Source organism: Lepisma saccharinum, chromosome 29 (genome assembly GCF_977018435.1).
Source record: "Lepisma saccharinum chromosome 29, izLepSacc3.1, whole genome shotgun sequence".
In the NCBI taxonomy this organism is placed as follows: domain Eukaryota; kingdom Metazoa; phylum Arthropoda; class Insecta; order Zygentoma; family Lepismatidae; genus Lepisma; species Lepisma saccharinum.
In genome coordinates, this window is record NC_139257.1 from 33,340,145 (window position 1) to 33,357,753 (window position 17,609).

A 17,609-nucleotide genomic window follows, 5' to 3' on the forward strand; every position below is an offset into this window, starting at 1 on the left:
TCGGGACGGGAAATTTCTTAAATCCCGACGTTCGGGACGAGAATAATTCCCAACTTCCCTGACTACGTCGGAAAATTTTTGCCATATGGGAAATGTTCGAAATTTCCAGACGCTCTGGACCCCCCCCCCCCCCGTCCCGGTACCGACTTTTCGGGATCCCAGTCCCACACACTCCAAGCGAACATGTCGAATTATAAATACTTTTTTTGTACGAAGAATACCATATTGTTGTGTCCAATTAACAGTAAAGAGAACTTGTTGCTTGTGTTTAAAGAATTACGTTTCGTTTTGATCTTTACATTCAAGAACTATTGTCTACATCTTATCGCTCGGCATAATTGTGGTTCCATTTTGTGGGTAATGTCTTTGGCTTGGTCATCTTTAGTATCGATTCTTTGTGCTAATCGAATATATGAAATACAGCCATATGGCATGTAGTTGCATTTCTTTACATTAATAATATGACTGGGTATTGTTTTTCTTCATAATTGCTGGTATTACCATCATAATTTTATATCTTTATTTATATTATGTCTATGTAGAGTTCAATATGCATTTTATCGATTTGTCGACTCTCTTTTCTTTTCGGCTATGACGTAGGGAAGCAATTACGACACTTCCTGCTGTCGCTCGCTGCTTCTGCACTGCAACTCTTCAGATATGAGTAATGTAAAGATGAGAAGTGTTAGTACTTTGTATTTGTGATTTGATTACAGTGTCGTGTTGCAATACAGTAGAGGAAATATAAATTATGTATGAAATGTACAGCATATCTTATTATTAAGTTGTGATGTATGTAATTGTGGCTAGTGAACACTGGTGGTCAATGTGTCTTTGTGCTTCTGCCCTGCATTTGTGAGACTAGGTAAGTGGTACAGATTCATATGTAGTCAGTTTGGAAAATGTCGACTTTTATAGTATTAAAAAAAAATGTCTGATGTAATGCGTACATGCACAAACGATATCGACCAGAAAGTGTAAAAACCAATTAATTTCGTTGTTAAATGTGATTTTTAAATTCAAAGGTTATGTGAAAGTAATTTACTACGAACAAATCCTCGTAGTATATTCTTCATCAGGGTGGCTACTCACCGGGAATTCCGGGAATTATTGGCTCCGGGAATTATGCTTGAATTTTTCCCCATAGACGTGAAAAATTGCAACTTTTATTAATCTAAATCGCATCGTATTTATTACATATTTATTAATGCCCTGAGGCAAGTTTTTCACAGTTTAGCTTTCATTTTTATCGAGGAAGGAAAATAAAAAGCTGCGTGGAAAATGAAACCTAATTGTCTCAATCTGCTTGCTTTGTTAGTGTCCTTTGCAGAACAATCTATCTGACATACGAAACATTTTTGCAAAATAAGATATCTTGAAGTTGCTTAGGTAAATTTGAAATTCTTATAAAATTAACAATTTTTCGTAGATTACTACATCCCGTTAGATTTGTGACGAGTTTGTAGATGTATTTCTAGTCTGAGTGTGTAAAATGGCAAATGTAAACTCCAGATCTTATATATATATATGGTAACACTTTACTATACCTGAGACGGATTTCTTCAAATTTACAGGAGAAAGTACTTACGCAAATCATTTTCTGTAGCGTTGTTGATGTTCGGGAATGTAGTTTTGATCTATTTTAATGTGAATGCATGTGGTTTTGTACAAAAATCTATTTCCGACGCGCTGTTGCTGCTGCCGCCATTTGCTTTCTGCACGAGAGCACAATATGAGCTATTGCTGCTGCTACAACATGATGTGTCGAGGATGCGTCGTGAAGTTGTTGCCGGGTGTGGAAGATGCCGTGGAATTTGTAATTCCGATGTGTCCGTATATGCTAAATTGAACGAAAGGAGTGCTAATGGAACCTAACCTAACCTAGTAGGCATACCTCATCCCCGTGATGGTTCGTGGGGCTATCGTATGTAAGAAATACACATTATTTTTGTTAGAAATCCATTATTTCAAGTACGTTATCAGTGTAAAAAATTGTGAAATAAATCATTGATAGGTGTCTCCGGTATAGTAAAGTAGTACTATATATATATATAGATATACACACACACACTTCAATTGAATTGAATTAGAATTTTTGGATACATTGGATTCGCAGAGACCCTTTATATTGTTCATATATTTGTGTGTGGGGGGGAGGTAGAAACAGAGAAAACGTGCTTCTACCCTTGAATTTTTGGAAAGTTCGTCTTGAAAACCAGGAATTATACTTAAATTTTATCATGGTCCTAGAGTGGCCACCCTGTTAATGTTTATCCCTATTTCCAATCATGCCGAGGAGCTGTCTTTTTAAGAAACACATTGCTTTCAACTTGCATTTTAACTTGGGGGGGGGGGGAGTGGCACGCATTGTTTACGGTGTAAACATCACAGATACTTTTGTAACAATGGTGCTAAACCCAGCATCCTGTGTTTGGGAAAATATACCGAAGATCTCCATTTCAGGAGTGGACAGGTTTCAAACAAAAGAAAGTAAACCGCCCGAGGGAACCGACCAACATCTTTCATCTCTTCCGCATTTTCCGGTTAGAGGGTGCGTGGAAAGCACCCTCAAAATTGCCCTTTCTCAGCACCGACACAAGGGATTTTGCAATGCCTCTATTATCGGAAATGGTAGAAAGTTGTGTTCACAGATGAAGCTAACATGCCGCCTTCCGTTGTCGGTGATTTTCCACAATCTTTCAAGTCGAATGCTAACAATAACAAATCAATTTGCCTTCTGCTGGTGTTCGGTGTACAGCTATCGATAGGGGTGGGCACGCGTCCTGCAACATAATGAGAAAATGCATTACGTATGTGATATATATTTGGTGAATTAGACAGCATGTCTTCCTCAATAATTCAAGATAGCAATGCTTATGCTAGGGTGTCACCCATCCTCCCCATCTGCTAGAAATACACACACACACCCACAAACACATACATGTATAACATAATTTGCCCACGCTACGAAGTCAGTGTTTCTTCCTCGTAAGGCACATCATCCATTTCATCAGTTTTTCGTTCATCCATATTGTCGTACTTACCCGTAGAGGCACAAAAGCGACGTAAAATAACTAAAATAGAAATAGAGTTTAGGGTGGGATAAAATACAGCCATCTAAAAATAGTAATGTAGTAAAAGTAATAAAGTAATGTCCTAGCACAATTGAGTAGCGTTTGACATAATTTCACAGTTCAAACAGCAACTTTTCACGGCTGAGGGGAGTTCCACTCTACCTCTCCCCTCCATGTTCAAGTAAGCAGGAAACGTGTTTTTGAGCTGGCCGTTGGAGTTTCCATAGCAATAGTTTATTAAGGAATTCTCCCGAGAAATCAATAGGCCTGGCAATGCTGACATGAGCCAGCGCGAATGTTGCTTCCCTCTGCCCTTTCCCGCACCCGCCGGCGCGATGTGCTTCTGCGCAGGTTTTTTTGCTTGTGGTTCTACTATAGTATTCGATTTAAAAAAAAAATGAAAAATCTGCTGACTGAGGGCTTGCCGTCACTTTTCCTTATTCATATTTTGGGATTTGGGAAGTGAAGTGTCATTGTGTCTCCACTTGAAAAATTGAAATTAATTGTGCCCCTCCTATGATCCCTACAACATAATTATATGTGTATTAAATATATTAAATTATGATAGACAATTAACTTCCTGAAAGATGAAAATTGTGTAATAATTACTTTTATACAGCCTTGATTATGTATTATGTTATTCATTTTCGCTGATTGCTGTATGAATGATATAATATTTGAAATTTTGCTTTTGGTATGGTGACTAAAATAAACAGCCATGTAAAATATCATTCTAGATGAGAAATCTAATAGAGCCCAGAGAGAACTGCATCTGGCATTCCTTTATTTCTAATACTTAAACCCACAGAAATAATATCTTAGCCTTCATGTTTTGTTTGAAGGTATTTGCAATTGAACTAATAGAAATTGTAGTAAATTGGTACTTCAGCAATCACATAATAATAATTATTATTACTATTTCTTTTGCTGATGTTCATAAACATGGAAACATCAATCAAACACAGGAATACAATATAGGAAACCTACGTGAATGTTAAAGAAACATTATACTTGTTAAGAAATTGTTCACCTGAATGATTCAGATACATTTGCACGATAATAATTCAGACAAATTTTAACTAGCTGTGGTGTAGTATTACGTCGTTCGGAAAGTAAGTTCCACTGATGAATACCGTGGCGCTGCAAGCGGGGCAGTGTGAATGCGCATGCGCCTTGTGTAGCCACAACCTTGATGAAGTCCAGACGTCAGTCTGAGGCAAGTTGGTCAGGAGAGTAGTGCGTTGTTGTTGTTATGTTTCGGACAATCCAAACTCCCGCCACGTGTGAGGTGCGGTCTGTGATCCGTTTTCTGGATGCACGTAATGTTCCAGCTACGGATATCCACCGTCAGATTTGTGAGGTGTATGGAGAAAGAATAATGAGTGCTTCAATAGTAAGAAGATGGGTGAGACGGTTTCGAGGTGGACGGGTTAGTGTTCATGATGAAGAACGAAGTGGTCGACCGTCTGTTGTGAATCCCAATTTGGTTCATTTAGTGGAAGAGCAGATTAGGGAGAACAGACGATTCGCTTTGTCTGAGCGACACTAATCTCCAGAACTGTGCTGTAAGAAATTGTAACAGTGAATTTGAAATTTCGAAAATTGTGTAACCGTTGGGTCCCTCACCAGCTCTCCGAAAATGCCAAAAAGGAAACAATGGGAAGTGCATTAGAGTTTTTGAAACGGTATAGTGAGGACGGGGAAGAGTTGTTGGATCGGATTGTGACTGGAGACTAGACATGGGTTTTGCATGAAACCCCAGAACAGAAATGAAGGACCATGGAGTGGAGGCACTCCGCGTCACCGCGGAAAACGCAACCAAAACCAAAGCTTACGAACAAAAAAATCATGTGCATTGTGCACTGTGTTTTGGGATAGGCATGGGGTATTGCTTGTTGAATTTATGGAGCGTGGACAGCACATCAATGCCGAAACCTATTGTGTGACACTTCAAAACCTGCGTCGTGCAATACAAAACAAACGACGTGGCATGCTCAGTCGGGGTGTCATTCTCCTCCACGACAATGCTCGTCCGCATGTGGCAAACGCAACTCAGGAACTCCTGACGACCTTCCTTGGGAAAAACTACCACACCCCCCTTACAGTCCTGATCTTGCCCCATCTGATTTTCATTTGTTCCTCCACCTTAAGGCATTCCTTGCTGGGAAACATTATGGTACTGACGAAGAACTGAAACTTGCAGTTTCCCAATGGTTCTCCATTCAGGCGGAAACGTTCTATGATAGGGGTATAATGAACTTGGTATCTCGCTGTGATGCGTGCTTGAATTCTTATAGCGATTATGTGTGAATGTTGTACCATGTATATCTTCTCACCCCTATAAAGATCATGATATTACTATTTATATTTTTCATTTTATTGCATGATGGAACTTATTTTCCGAACGACGTAATAATTTTAATAGTTAAATGTTTCAAAACAAATTGACTTTTGAAAATTATGGTTTCTTTTCTTGTTTATGCATGAAGGAAATAACTGTCAAGAGTTAGCATGTTAAATAGTAGTACAGCACAACTATGCTTTTATTTTCATAATTGTTGTTAATAATTGGCCCTTTTTACAAGATAGCACACCGATGGAGGCACGTAGTGGTTTGTTTCCCAGTTAGCCTATCTATGCATAAAATAGACCTACAACAAAAATTCAAAGAAACAAACAAGATGGCCCATTTCTCGACATATTTACATTAATAGAAATAATGGTCCATTGTTTTGTATTCAAATTTTTGAGAATAGTTATTTAGAAAAATATTTTCTGCTTCATGTCCTGTAATGTCTAGTCATACCTACTCATCAAATATTTATCCACAAATCCTAACCCCCCCCTTCTCCCCAAACTTGACAAAGTTCAGTTTATGGTCATTTTGGCATTAGGTGTACTTCCCCCCCTTTACAATCAACTTCATACTCTCCCAGATGGAAAATTCTGGATAAGGCCCTGAGTGTGAAATTTAAATTTGTGTGTTGTCAGTTCATGGTAGATGGGACAACCCAACTGACACCAACATTTGTGCTCTTTGTTTGTGCTACTTACTCCATTCAAGTTATCCTGCCGCTGCACTTTAAAATATTGTTCTGTAGCTTCATCGGAATGGCATTTTTGAGTAATTGAAGATGCACTATATTATCTAAGACATTTAGAAACCAAATTTTTTTTATTGTAGATTGAGGTGAGAAACTGTTCACTTTGGTGAAAGAAGCATTTGAAAAGTACTGGATATCACACTCCAATATAAAGCCTGTGGCAATCAAATGACAAAACAAAGTCCTCTTTGAATACATCACGAGTAGAGACCGGATGTTTAGGCACTAAAAACATATAAAATAGGCAATAAAAAGGCAATGAAATTTAACTCAAAATAATGAAGATAGACATACAAAAAGAAATAGGTGTTTAAAAAATATAGGAACATACATGTACATTCTTTATAGTTGCTTAAAATAAACCAGGAGCTCATCATTAGAGACAGTAGTCCAATATTGTACTTAATAAATAACTGCAAACAGGAGTCACGTCAGCCCAAAATTTTCCATTGTACAGAGGCTGTTCAGCGTATATTTGGCCAAACGCGATTCCTCCCCCCTGCACTCAGAATGAACTCACCCAACCTTGGTCGGGCATGTTTGTCAGTGTAGTGTGTGAGCTGTAAAAGAGTGGTTGTGTTTTCTCACTGGGCCAAAAATCCCGCCCCAACTAAACCGCTTTTTGGGAGGAGTGCGTTGTATAACTTTCTAAGTGTTTGAGTTTTCTCGCTTGGCCGAAAATGCTGCCAAAACAGTTGCTTTTGGGAAGGTTATGTTGTAGCGTTTTATGACGCAAGGTTCAGTGTGTCAATGATCAGAAAGTAGTGTAAGAGCAAGAATTGTGACGTTAGTTTGACTTTATTCAAGAATGTGATCGGCAAGTATAAGGATTGCATGGCCCCAGCGTTCGGTTCTCCAACAAATGGAACGAGAACACGGCCGTGCACACAAGCCACCACCAGCATGCAGGCGAAACTTCGCAGAATGGGCATGCAAGAGAATCCACCGACCCAAAGACAGATGGAAAATCATCTAAATATGTCTTTGGAAACTGTTAACCGCACCTTGCACCTGCATACTGGTGGTGGCTTGTGTGCACGGACGTGTTCTCGTCCCCTTTGTTGGAGAACCGAACGCTGGGGCTATGCAATCCTTATACTTGCCGATCACATTCTTGAATAAAGTCAAACTAACGTCACAATTCTTGCTCTTACACTACTTCCTGATCATTGACACACTGAACTTTGCGTCATAAAAGGCTACAACATAACCTTCCCAAAAGCAACTGTTTTGGCAGCATTTTCGGCCAAGCGAGAAAACTCAAACACTTGGAAAGTTATACAGCGCACTCCTCCCAAAAAGCGGCTTAGTTTGGGCGGGATTTTTGGCCCAGTGAGAAAACACAACCCCTCTTTTACAGCTCACACACTACACTGACAAACATGCCCGACCAAGGTTGGGTGAGTTCATTCTGAGTGCAGGGGGGAGGAATCGCGTTTGGCCAAATATACGTTGAACAGCCTCTGTATAATGGCTACACATAGTCTGACAAAAGAAATTGTTGGCTACTTCCAACCAGTATGAAAATTATTTAAATATACACTTGATCACTGCACACAGGGTTATTTCAGTTAAAAAAATTACACTATATATTCCACAGCAGTTCGAACTAAGAAACTGTTTAAATGCATTTCAAGTTTGTACTGTACGGCTTGGCAGTCTCTGAATAAGAAGCACTAATTGTGGTTGCACATCACAAGGTATTTCTTCAGGTGATCAACCGACAAGTTATGTCTGCGATCGGACAACACATTTTTTTAGAATTGAAAAAGATCTTTCAACCTCCACAGATGTTACCGGAGCATACTTAAAGCACCCGAGAACATGTGGATCTAACTCAGTTTGTATATTTTCACCTTTCAGAACTTGTTGAATTGCCCTTAATTTGTCCAAGTCCTTATTAGCTGCAATAACATGCTAACTGTTATTTTTAAATTTCTTTGGAAGCATCGGAAACTAATCCTGGAAACAGGAAATTGTATGCACCGAGTTCAGTCATGTCCCAATTTTAAAGAAAATGCCTAAAATAGGCAATATCTGGCATTTATGAAATAATAATATAGGCAATATCATATGAAATAGGCAAAATTAAATTGCCTTTAAATGAAGCTAATCCCTCCCCCTTGGCCTTCGCAACATTCGGCTTCTCGTGAGAGAGCAGTTATGCACCCACATGCTACTAACATCCATGGTGGAGTGATTAGGATACCATTGGTCCTGGATTCTTATCCCAGCCTTGTCATTCTTTGTGATTGTCCCTTCATCACTCATACCCATCGCAATTAGCCAAAAGTGGAAGAATAGTGAAGTAAAATAACATCATTCAATCGAAGCACCCATATGCTGTATCAAAATGAACCCTTGTTTCATTATTCTTCAATAATTCTCCCATTTTAACATTTAATTTTTACCTCCCCTCCAAATGTTGTGAACTTATCTTGTTTTTTTGTCCTTACAAACCAACAGCAAACTGTTGAAGCTTACTGCCACGTTTAAAGTATTGTTACTACGGTTACTATAATCAGAATCAATCTAGGTTTAGTACTAGTAATACAATTGTTCTCGTTTGTGCTAAGGCTGTATTGTAAATTTCATTTTGTTATTATTTTTACAGTGGTATCATACAGGTTTCTCTTTTGTTACAGGAGTGTCTTAGAGAGTTTTTTTTTTGTCATCTGCTCTCCACAAATGCAAAATGGGATTATTATTCACCAAAATCTGGAGTTTGTTTGGAAATGAAGGTAAGGGCAAAAGTTTTTTCTTGTTTTGCATGTTTTTTTGGACTTTGGAGATGAACATTTTCCTGGGTAAGGTATAACACAGCATATTTAAAAGATGTTGCAATTCATTTGAAATAGTTTAATTGCATTTCCTGTTTCTACAACAAACGAAAGGTGTTATTAAATTAAATTTTATTTATTTATTTATTTTACCTAAAGTTTCAGATACAGTATTGAATGACCATTTTACACTGAAACGATAAAAGGAGGAGAATAACAATAACAACAAAATGGCACTGAAAACAAATCAAAATTATACATTCATCGTTAACAATTTTCATAGTTTTCAATTTTTTAGTTACATTTGGACATTGATGTCGAATATAAAATGCCTGTTGTTCCACTGAGGATCTGCAAAGCTGGAAATTACAAAGTTTTTGGAAGTTAATGAGCAATAGAAATTGTACCCATAATGTACATGCAAATAACCTTAAAATTGGTCTATTTGTGGACAAAACCAAGATAGGAGAGTTGAAGAATATATCCTAATCACATCAATAACACACCATTTTGTTGATTTTTATCAAGATATCTGCTTTTTTATACTTGTTTTGTCACTATCATCTGCTTATTATCTGGCTAAAGACGACAAAAAATAAAAGTGATTAACATATCAGATAATGTACAGGGATTGGTTGTGATATCAACCTTGATTACACATCATGTGAAGTGAGAGGGGAAGCTTTTATATGTTTGAGATAAGTTTTTACTTGTTTTGTTTTGTAAATTGAAAGAAACTTGAAACTGATATCGCACACAACTCGGTAGATGTTGCATTGCTGTGAAATCAATCACGATAATTCAAGACGGCAGATTAATAACAGATTTTACCTGTGTTGCCCCTCAAATTGTGTAAATTCGGAGGTATTTAAGTGTAATTTCCTTGACAGCTAGATACCTTGGAATACTGATACAGGTTTGCATTTGAGTGAAAGTGTTCAAAAATGTTTAATATGGCAGATACCACAACCAAACTTTATAAATTTCAGTAAATGTAGTTGATATTTGGAAGATATAAAAAAATGGGCCGATATTTTTTAAAAAACAAGAAAATTATAGGAGAAGATATTTATTGTGATTGATATACAAGTACATACCTTGGCTATTTTTCGACGTAGTCACCATTAACCTCCAGACATTTCTGATAGCTTGGCACAAGCTTCCATATACCCTCTGCGTAAAAATCTGCCACCTGAAAGTGCAGTCAGTCCAGAACTGATGTCTTGAGCATGTCACTGTCGTTGAAACGCTTAGATGCAAGCCACTTTTTCAGGTGAAGAAAAAGAAATTGCTGGGGGCAAGGTCGGGACTGTAAGGGGAGTGATTGAATAGTTCCCGTCGAAATCTTTGAATTGTCTCAACAGTACGACCAGCTGTGTGTGGCCGGGCATTGTCATGGATCAGAAAATTCCAGAGCGTAGCATTCCTCTCCGCAAATTTTGGATGGCAAGTCGCATATTATTCAGTGATTCGCGATACCTCAGGTTGTCAGTCACAATTCGATGCACTGTTTTCGCAAGCACTTCTGGAAACAATTTGGTGAGTTCAGATATTGTGAACTGGCGATTGGAACGCACTTTCTTGTTAACGCGTTCCACCAGATCGTCCGTCTGAACACTAAGCCTTCCGCTATGGTAATCGTCATGGACATTTGAACGCCCTTCCTGAAACTCTCTGCACCATTGCCTGACGTTCCCTTTACACATCACTGTCTGTCCAAAATAGCACACAATTCCCGATGGATGTCAGCTGCATTCTGTCCTTTGGCATTCAGAAATCGTATGACAGATCTCACTTCACATTTGGCGGGATTTTGTATTACGGCAGCCATTTTACGTGCTGCTCGCACGTACGCAACCCCACTCTGACGATTCTACCTCTTTTGCAAGCACAGACTACTAGGGCATGCTCAACTTCATCAGCGTTGCCAACCACGCATATTTTTTTTTTTTACATGTATTGAAATATCAGCTGAGTTCTTGGGAACAAGTGATCTTTTTATAAGTATTGCTGAGGGAGAACATCATATTTTCCACCTAGTGCAAGGTCTGGAGAATATCTTCCTAGTACTTATTATGTTACAGTATGTTGGCCATCACATACTGACCTGGTTGTCGTGTAACAATGTGTAGTGATGTTTCTTGCTTTGGAGTAGGGATGGCATAGAGATAAGACTTAGCAGTCTATTGTCTCATGTCATGTGTGAGGCTTGTCTTGTCTCAAATCTTATTAAAAATATTTTTATGGGGAGGAGGTACAGTCATACACCAATTGTGCATTTATTTCAATATTGCCAGAAAGGGCACTGCTACTAAAAAACAACCCTAGGTGTCTCAGGAGTATGAATTCCTCTCCATGTTGCAAGTGGAAGCATTTTTTTATGTTGATTATTAAGTTGGACACAGTATTTGAAAAATATGATGAATAAGAATTTTCGGAATCCCATGGATTCCTTATGGGGAATCAAGTTATGGCTAATCAAATGGAAGTTCCAACTTTTTACTTGTCAATACATCTTCAAACTGCCCTCTTTCCATTGATATCATTTTCTATTCCATCGGAAGTTTCATATTCCGAAGAGAACAAACCAAATAATACTCCCATAAGCTCAATGCATTTTTCCTTGTCCTTTAGGGCCATCCTGGCAGTGTTGCTAAACCTGATGTGCATAAAAGAGCTAAATTTATCCTTAAATGGAGTTTCAAGGAGCTAGATTTACGAAGTGCTTTCTAGAGTAATGTTAGTTGTCAAAGAGGTGGGGCACTCTAAATTGATGACAATTTATTCTTAGTTTTCACCATCTAGATCTGGTGGCATTACCAATCTCATGGTTATATGAAATCGAAAATAAAGGATTCCCGGATAACAATATTATGCCAATTTCACGTCAACATGGTGCTATAAAGAAAGTAGCTGGGGATATAAGAGGGGGTGGGGTGGCGCATGCAATATAACAATATCATGTCACGTGCAAAATGTATAATCATGGCAAAAGTTTATCTATGTCAGCTGGAACCAGTGATGGAATCATAGTGGGGCACTGGGGCAGGTGCCCCAGTTCACAGCCAAATGAGTGAACAAAAGAGTCAGATTTGGCTCCAAGAGAGCTAAGTTGGCAACACTGACACAGGGGAAGATCCTGGGAAGAGGCCCCACATGCCCCTTAACCTACCATTAGTAGGCATTTGAGGTACAGGTCTCCATTGATATTCATTGTGAGATTGCAATGTGTAACTGAACATTCTTTCTTTATCTTTGTTCTAAGCTCAGCTGTGTTGTTCTGTTGCACTTCTAAGCTATGTGATATTTTAAAGTTAACGTCAGTCGCATGCTTAGGGGACTAAGTATGCGACAAGAATAATATCAAAATATGAGAAACAGAGCACACATCCGATTCAGATGTTATACGAAAGTGGGTTAGTGAGAAAGGGGAGGACACATTGGTATGCGTTAGTGACTAACGGGAGCATGATAGTGATCATGTGACCGAAAGTGAATATGGCACTTCTTAGGTTGTTACGTACGGGACAACCATATCCCAAGTATGCGACTGACGTTAACTTTTAATATTACGTCATTTAGAAAGTGCAGCAGATAAATTGCAGCTGCTCTTAGAAGAAAGACAAAGAAAGTTCAGCATACACAAGCAGTATAATTCACGATGTATTTCGTACCTTAAAGGTAGTTAAATTGTTGGGAGCCAGGTGTACACCACACGCCCATGCAAGTTACAGAAAATAACATGCCTAACGCAAGGTTAAAAAATTTCCTCGAGAATAAAATAAGTATTTATGGTGTCTCATTACTATCGGTGAAAGTTTTGCAATAGTGAAGTTGAGATACTATTGATGAAAAGGCATTTCTGAACATGCAAACATATGGTTTGGTCAATTTAGAAGGTGAGTCTTGCTTTGGAAGACCTAACTGTGCATCCAGAAGTCGTGTACATTCCTTTTAAGATTTTGGTTTTTCTGATTACATGGATGATCTATTTTTTATACTTAGCTTTTATAAACTTGAAGGTTTATTACTGCAGCAAGACAAGCCTTCCATCTGTCCGTATACTGGGCAAGATCAATCGAATCTTTTCCAACCTTATCGATTTCCTTTAGGTAATATTTGTAATTATATAACGAATTTCTACTATGATACAATTTTCATCGCAATTTTTGTTCATTTTCACAAATTTTAACAATACTCATGAGATGATTTTCATATAACGGTTCTACCCATATTAAGGATTTTGCATTAATTGCATGGCAAAATTAACAAGATCTCAAAATTTCTCTCATTATTTGGTTTGGAATTTTATTTTGAGTAAAGGTCCACGGTGTGATATTCATAATTCCAGTAAGTTTTTCATAAATTGTGGTAAAAGTATGAACTGTTAATTAGGACACCACTAAACCTATGTTTTTTAAAATGACATTTGAATAGATAATTTGCAAAATTTACAAGTAAAATCCAAATTAAAACATATGATTAAATGTAAAAACAATATCATATGGATAATTGATGTTCATGGAAATGTTAGGTGCAAATTGTTTGGAAAGGACATCATCATCATTTGCCGTTTCCTGCCTCAGGATGGGCCAGTATTGAAGTCAAGCCTCTCCATTTTCTTGTGGTCATCCACCACTCCTCTCTTTCCACAGTGTTCCAATCTAGTCCTCTTCTCCTAACACTCTCCGCTCTTTCCACCGACATATTGATCTTTCCCTTGGCTTTATACCCACTCCTTGTGCATTGTAAACTCTTACTGGTAGTCTTTCTGCAACCATCCTCTTCATGTGTCCGAACCATCTCATCTGTGCCTGATCTATTCTGTCCTGAAACATCCCCACCCTCACTGTCTGTGGATCTCCTTATTACTTATTCTATCCCTTCTGGTTGTGACAGTCAGATTTACCGTCATTATTATTATCATTATTATTCATGTATGTAGCGGTAAAAAGACGTGTTGATTCAAAGTGTTAAGTGTTTTAATTTGTAAGATTACATATCTGATTTTTGCCAAGCCGACGGGAGGAACGAGAGATTCGCTTGTGTTAAGGGTAAGCACCTGAAGGGTCACGCTATGCGTCTAAAGCTTAGGAAATTCGACCGTAATGACAAACATTTAAATATCTCGGTTTCCAACGATCAGATTCATGTGAAACTTATACCAGCGCAGCGGCATGTGTGCAAGGACGGATGTGTGGAGTTTCGTCACGATCAAGCGACAATTACGGACGCCAGATCAAATCGGTTCTAATTGATCAGTTTGTGGACAGCGATTGCTATTGAGCTATGGGCGACAGCCAGGCGGAAGCTTAATCCGCGCAAGTCAACTTCGGACACGGTACGTCCTAGTTTGGAGACAATAGAGCAAAGTGGACTGACCCCTTCGGAAGCGTCACTCCAACGTGCGCATAGCGTCGTTTTTCAAAATCTAAATAAAACGAAGGACATGGTTTTTCGATACACAGTCTTACCGCGATCCTTGTAGGGAGAGCAGCTCCGTGCTACCTCTCCATATACAGTCTTGCCGCGATTCTTGGAACGAGAGCACCTTCGTGCTACCTTTCGTGTACAGTGGACTTTGTCGTGTTGTGCGAACACCAGTGTGTGTGATAGGCAGTAAGTCTACACGAGTGCGCCTACCTCAACCGCTGGGGGAAGTTGAAGCGAAACTGTTTCCGTGATTACCTTACGCCATTTATAATTTTTGGGAAACGAGGAACACCGGAAACTATGGCGGGCTAGAGGGAGAAGAGAGATGAGGGCGTTACGTCGATTCGCCTGATGTCAGAAGAAGCTACGCCGACGATGCCTATCCGCCGCCATGGAGAGAGAGAGAACGCCGAACGCCGCCCTATTGATACGCCGACGATGCCTACCATCCGCCACGTTGACGCCCCGACGACGCCTACCAGCCGCGACAGAGAGACGTAGAGAGAGATGTTGACGCCCCGACGACACCGACGACGCCTACCATCCGCCACGTTGACGCCCCGACGACGCCTACCAGCCGCGACAGAGAGACGCAGAGAGAGATGTTGACGCCCCGACGACGCCTACAACGACCGCTCAGATGCGACGTCCGAACCGCGCCATACTACGGAGATCCACCGATCCCGAGAGGAAGAGGAGCCGGGAAACTAGGTGTTTGAATCCTTCTCGCATCTTCATCGTCGCGACCAAAGGAACCTTTCGCGTGGATACTATGTGTTTCAATCGCCCATAAAGACGCCTGGATGCACCCGGAAGCTGAGAGATGGTAAAGTATTCATCTGTGTGAACCTTAACACGTGACGGCCCGATTGATTTAGAGAACGCCCTTGAAATTCGTCGACATTTTGAAAACGCCCACTCAACTCGAAATTTTATACCGAACTCCCGTCGCGCTTGTCATTTGTAATCTATTCGTCTCAGGTCAATTTTTCGTATTCCTTGTGATATTTTTTTTATGATCTTAAATTCATTGTTGTTTGTGCTCCTTTGTATTTGTTTAAAGTGCGTACTATTAGAGTAAAGCGCCGCCCGCTTAATTGCATATTCTACTTGAGGTCTGTTCATTTTTATGTGTCAGCGCTGTGTCGCTGCTAGCTATGTCCGGTCGCATATGTGATTATTTGTTAAAGTATTTGCCTGGTAATGTGAATTGCTCGTCGCGGCGAAGTGTTTAAGTCCCGCCTGCTAGAGAGTATATTGTTTGCGTCACTCAACGGAGGTTATTTGTTATGTTTGGAACCACGTGAGGTCTTGTAAAAGGAAAACGTCCGCCCACGTGAATGTAATTGCCGTTGAGACGTCTTTGTTTTACTGGTCAAGTAATGTATTGTCACCGCGCCGACTAGTTTCTTTTTTAAAAAACAAAAGGTGAACTTAAGTAAGGGCTGGCTAGGATTTAAGTAGCACTGGAGCAAAATCACAAATGACCTGATTAGACAAAAAGTAAGATAAAATTAATTGAGAATGCAATAATTAGGGCTTGTCGTCATAAAACCTGTACATGTCATGTATAATTTCTTGTGTCGATGACCCCATGAGGATTGAATCTGAGAGAGAATGTGAGAGTGCAAGTGAGGGGACCTGTAATGATTCCATTTTTTGTTGGTTATGAATAGAATATACTTTTTATTTTCATGTTAATTTTGGGCTATATCATTTTCGTATGCATGTCGCTACCCGTGATTTTCAGGTATGCAGCTAGCCGCTTCCCGGCTACAGGTAAAGAGGTGGTAATTTGAAAGTACATATGTCTTTGTTTTTATTCGATATGGCTTATCACTATGCACTGTCGGTCACCGGTTCCTACACACGAACTTAACCTGGACCGTAACGCTATTTCGCTTGTCCGAGGGAGATTTTGCCGCCTCTATTTAGGTAGTGGTAGCATTTGTTTTCCCGGGCAAGGGAGGGTGTTTCATTCATTCATACATAGTCTTCCCAATGTACTCCAAATTTCATCTCCACTGCCTGCATCTTTCTTTTGTCTGTCTCTGTCATTGTCCAAGTCTCTGCTCCATACGTAATTATTGGCACATACAGGGAGGTTATTGCAGCATGCCACCGCAAGAGCTTCGGCCGCTTGCCGGCCCAGTCATGCAACAGGTGCCGGCAAATTGCGTAACAGATAGCCCGTTACACAAACCGCTTGTTTTGTAATGTTTCCACTTTTCACAATTATAGTTACAATTACAACTTAAATAAGCACGTACCTTGTCGTAAGGATGCTGGAAAAGGTGTCCTCTAAAATACAAATATTTCTGGCACTTTATTTTTGACATGTAATCTTTCTTAGACACCGCGAGAGCGTCGGCCGCTTACCGGCCTTGTCATGCATCAGGTGCCGCCAAATTGCGTAACAGATAGTCCGTAACAGAAACCGCTTGTTTTGTAATGTTTCCACTTTTCACAATTACAGTTACAATTACAACCTTATTTCAGACATCTAATCTTTCTTAGACATCTCTACTTTATCCTCGGTTGACAGAAAGGGAAGACAGCATCGCGGCGCATAAAGCAAACCGAAAGTGTAAAATTATATTTAAAACTAATAATAATGATGATCACTAACCTTCTGTGTTATAAATGATGTTGAAAATGACCTCCTTCAACACCAATACATTTCCGGCATCTGCGTATGAAATTCCACTGAACATCCATAAGCTCCTCAGGTGTGATTCTGGCAAGTTCTCTTCTTATATTTTCTTTTAAATCCTCTATTGTACGCGGGTTATTCTGATACACTTTGTTTTTTAATGTTCCCCATAAATAATAATCACAAGGAGTAAGATCGGGGCTACGAGAGGGCCACAACTCAGTACTGATAATTCTGTCCTCAAAAATCTCGGCAATAAAATTAAGTGATTCATAAGCAGTGTGAGCAGTAGCAGAGTCCTGCTGAAAAAATGACTGCTGGCATTCAATGTCCGTTAATTGTTCAAAAAAAGGTTGTAGTATGTCTCTTCGATACCTTTCACCATTGATAGTACCTTCATAAAAAATAGGCCCTATTATTCTGTGCGCATTCAAACCACACCACACACCAATTTTTGCAGGATGGAGCGGAACTTCATGCACAAGGTCAGGTTTTTCTGCGCTCCAATAGCGATTGTTTTGTGAAATAACTCGGCCATTCAATTCGAACCAAGCTTCGTCTGAAA

The 17,609-nt window shown here is 39.5% G+C and overlaps 1 protein-coding gene across 1 annotated transcript in view; it reads left to right on the forward strand.

Annotated features, from left to right (window-relative positions):
• The first annotated feature begins 615 nt into the window (after positions 1-615).
• Positions 616-17,609, forward strand: part of Arl5 (ADP-ribosylation factor-like 5) — a 70,832-nt gene continuing 53,838 nt past the window's right edge. Inside the window, exons 1-2 of the mRNA XM_083114991.1 lie at positions 616-865; positions 8,824-8,919. Of these exons, the coding sequence (XP_082971117.1) occupies positions 8,874-8,919 (46 nt within the window). The 5' untranslated portion in view covers positions 616-865; positions 8,824-8,873. The remainder of the gene's footprint in view (positions 866-8,823; positions 8,920-17,609) is intronic.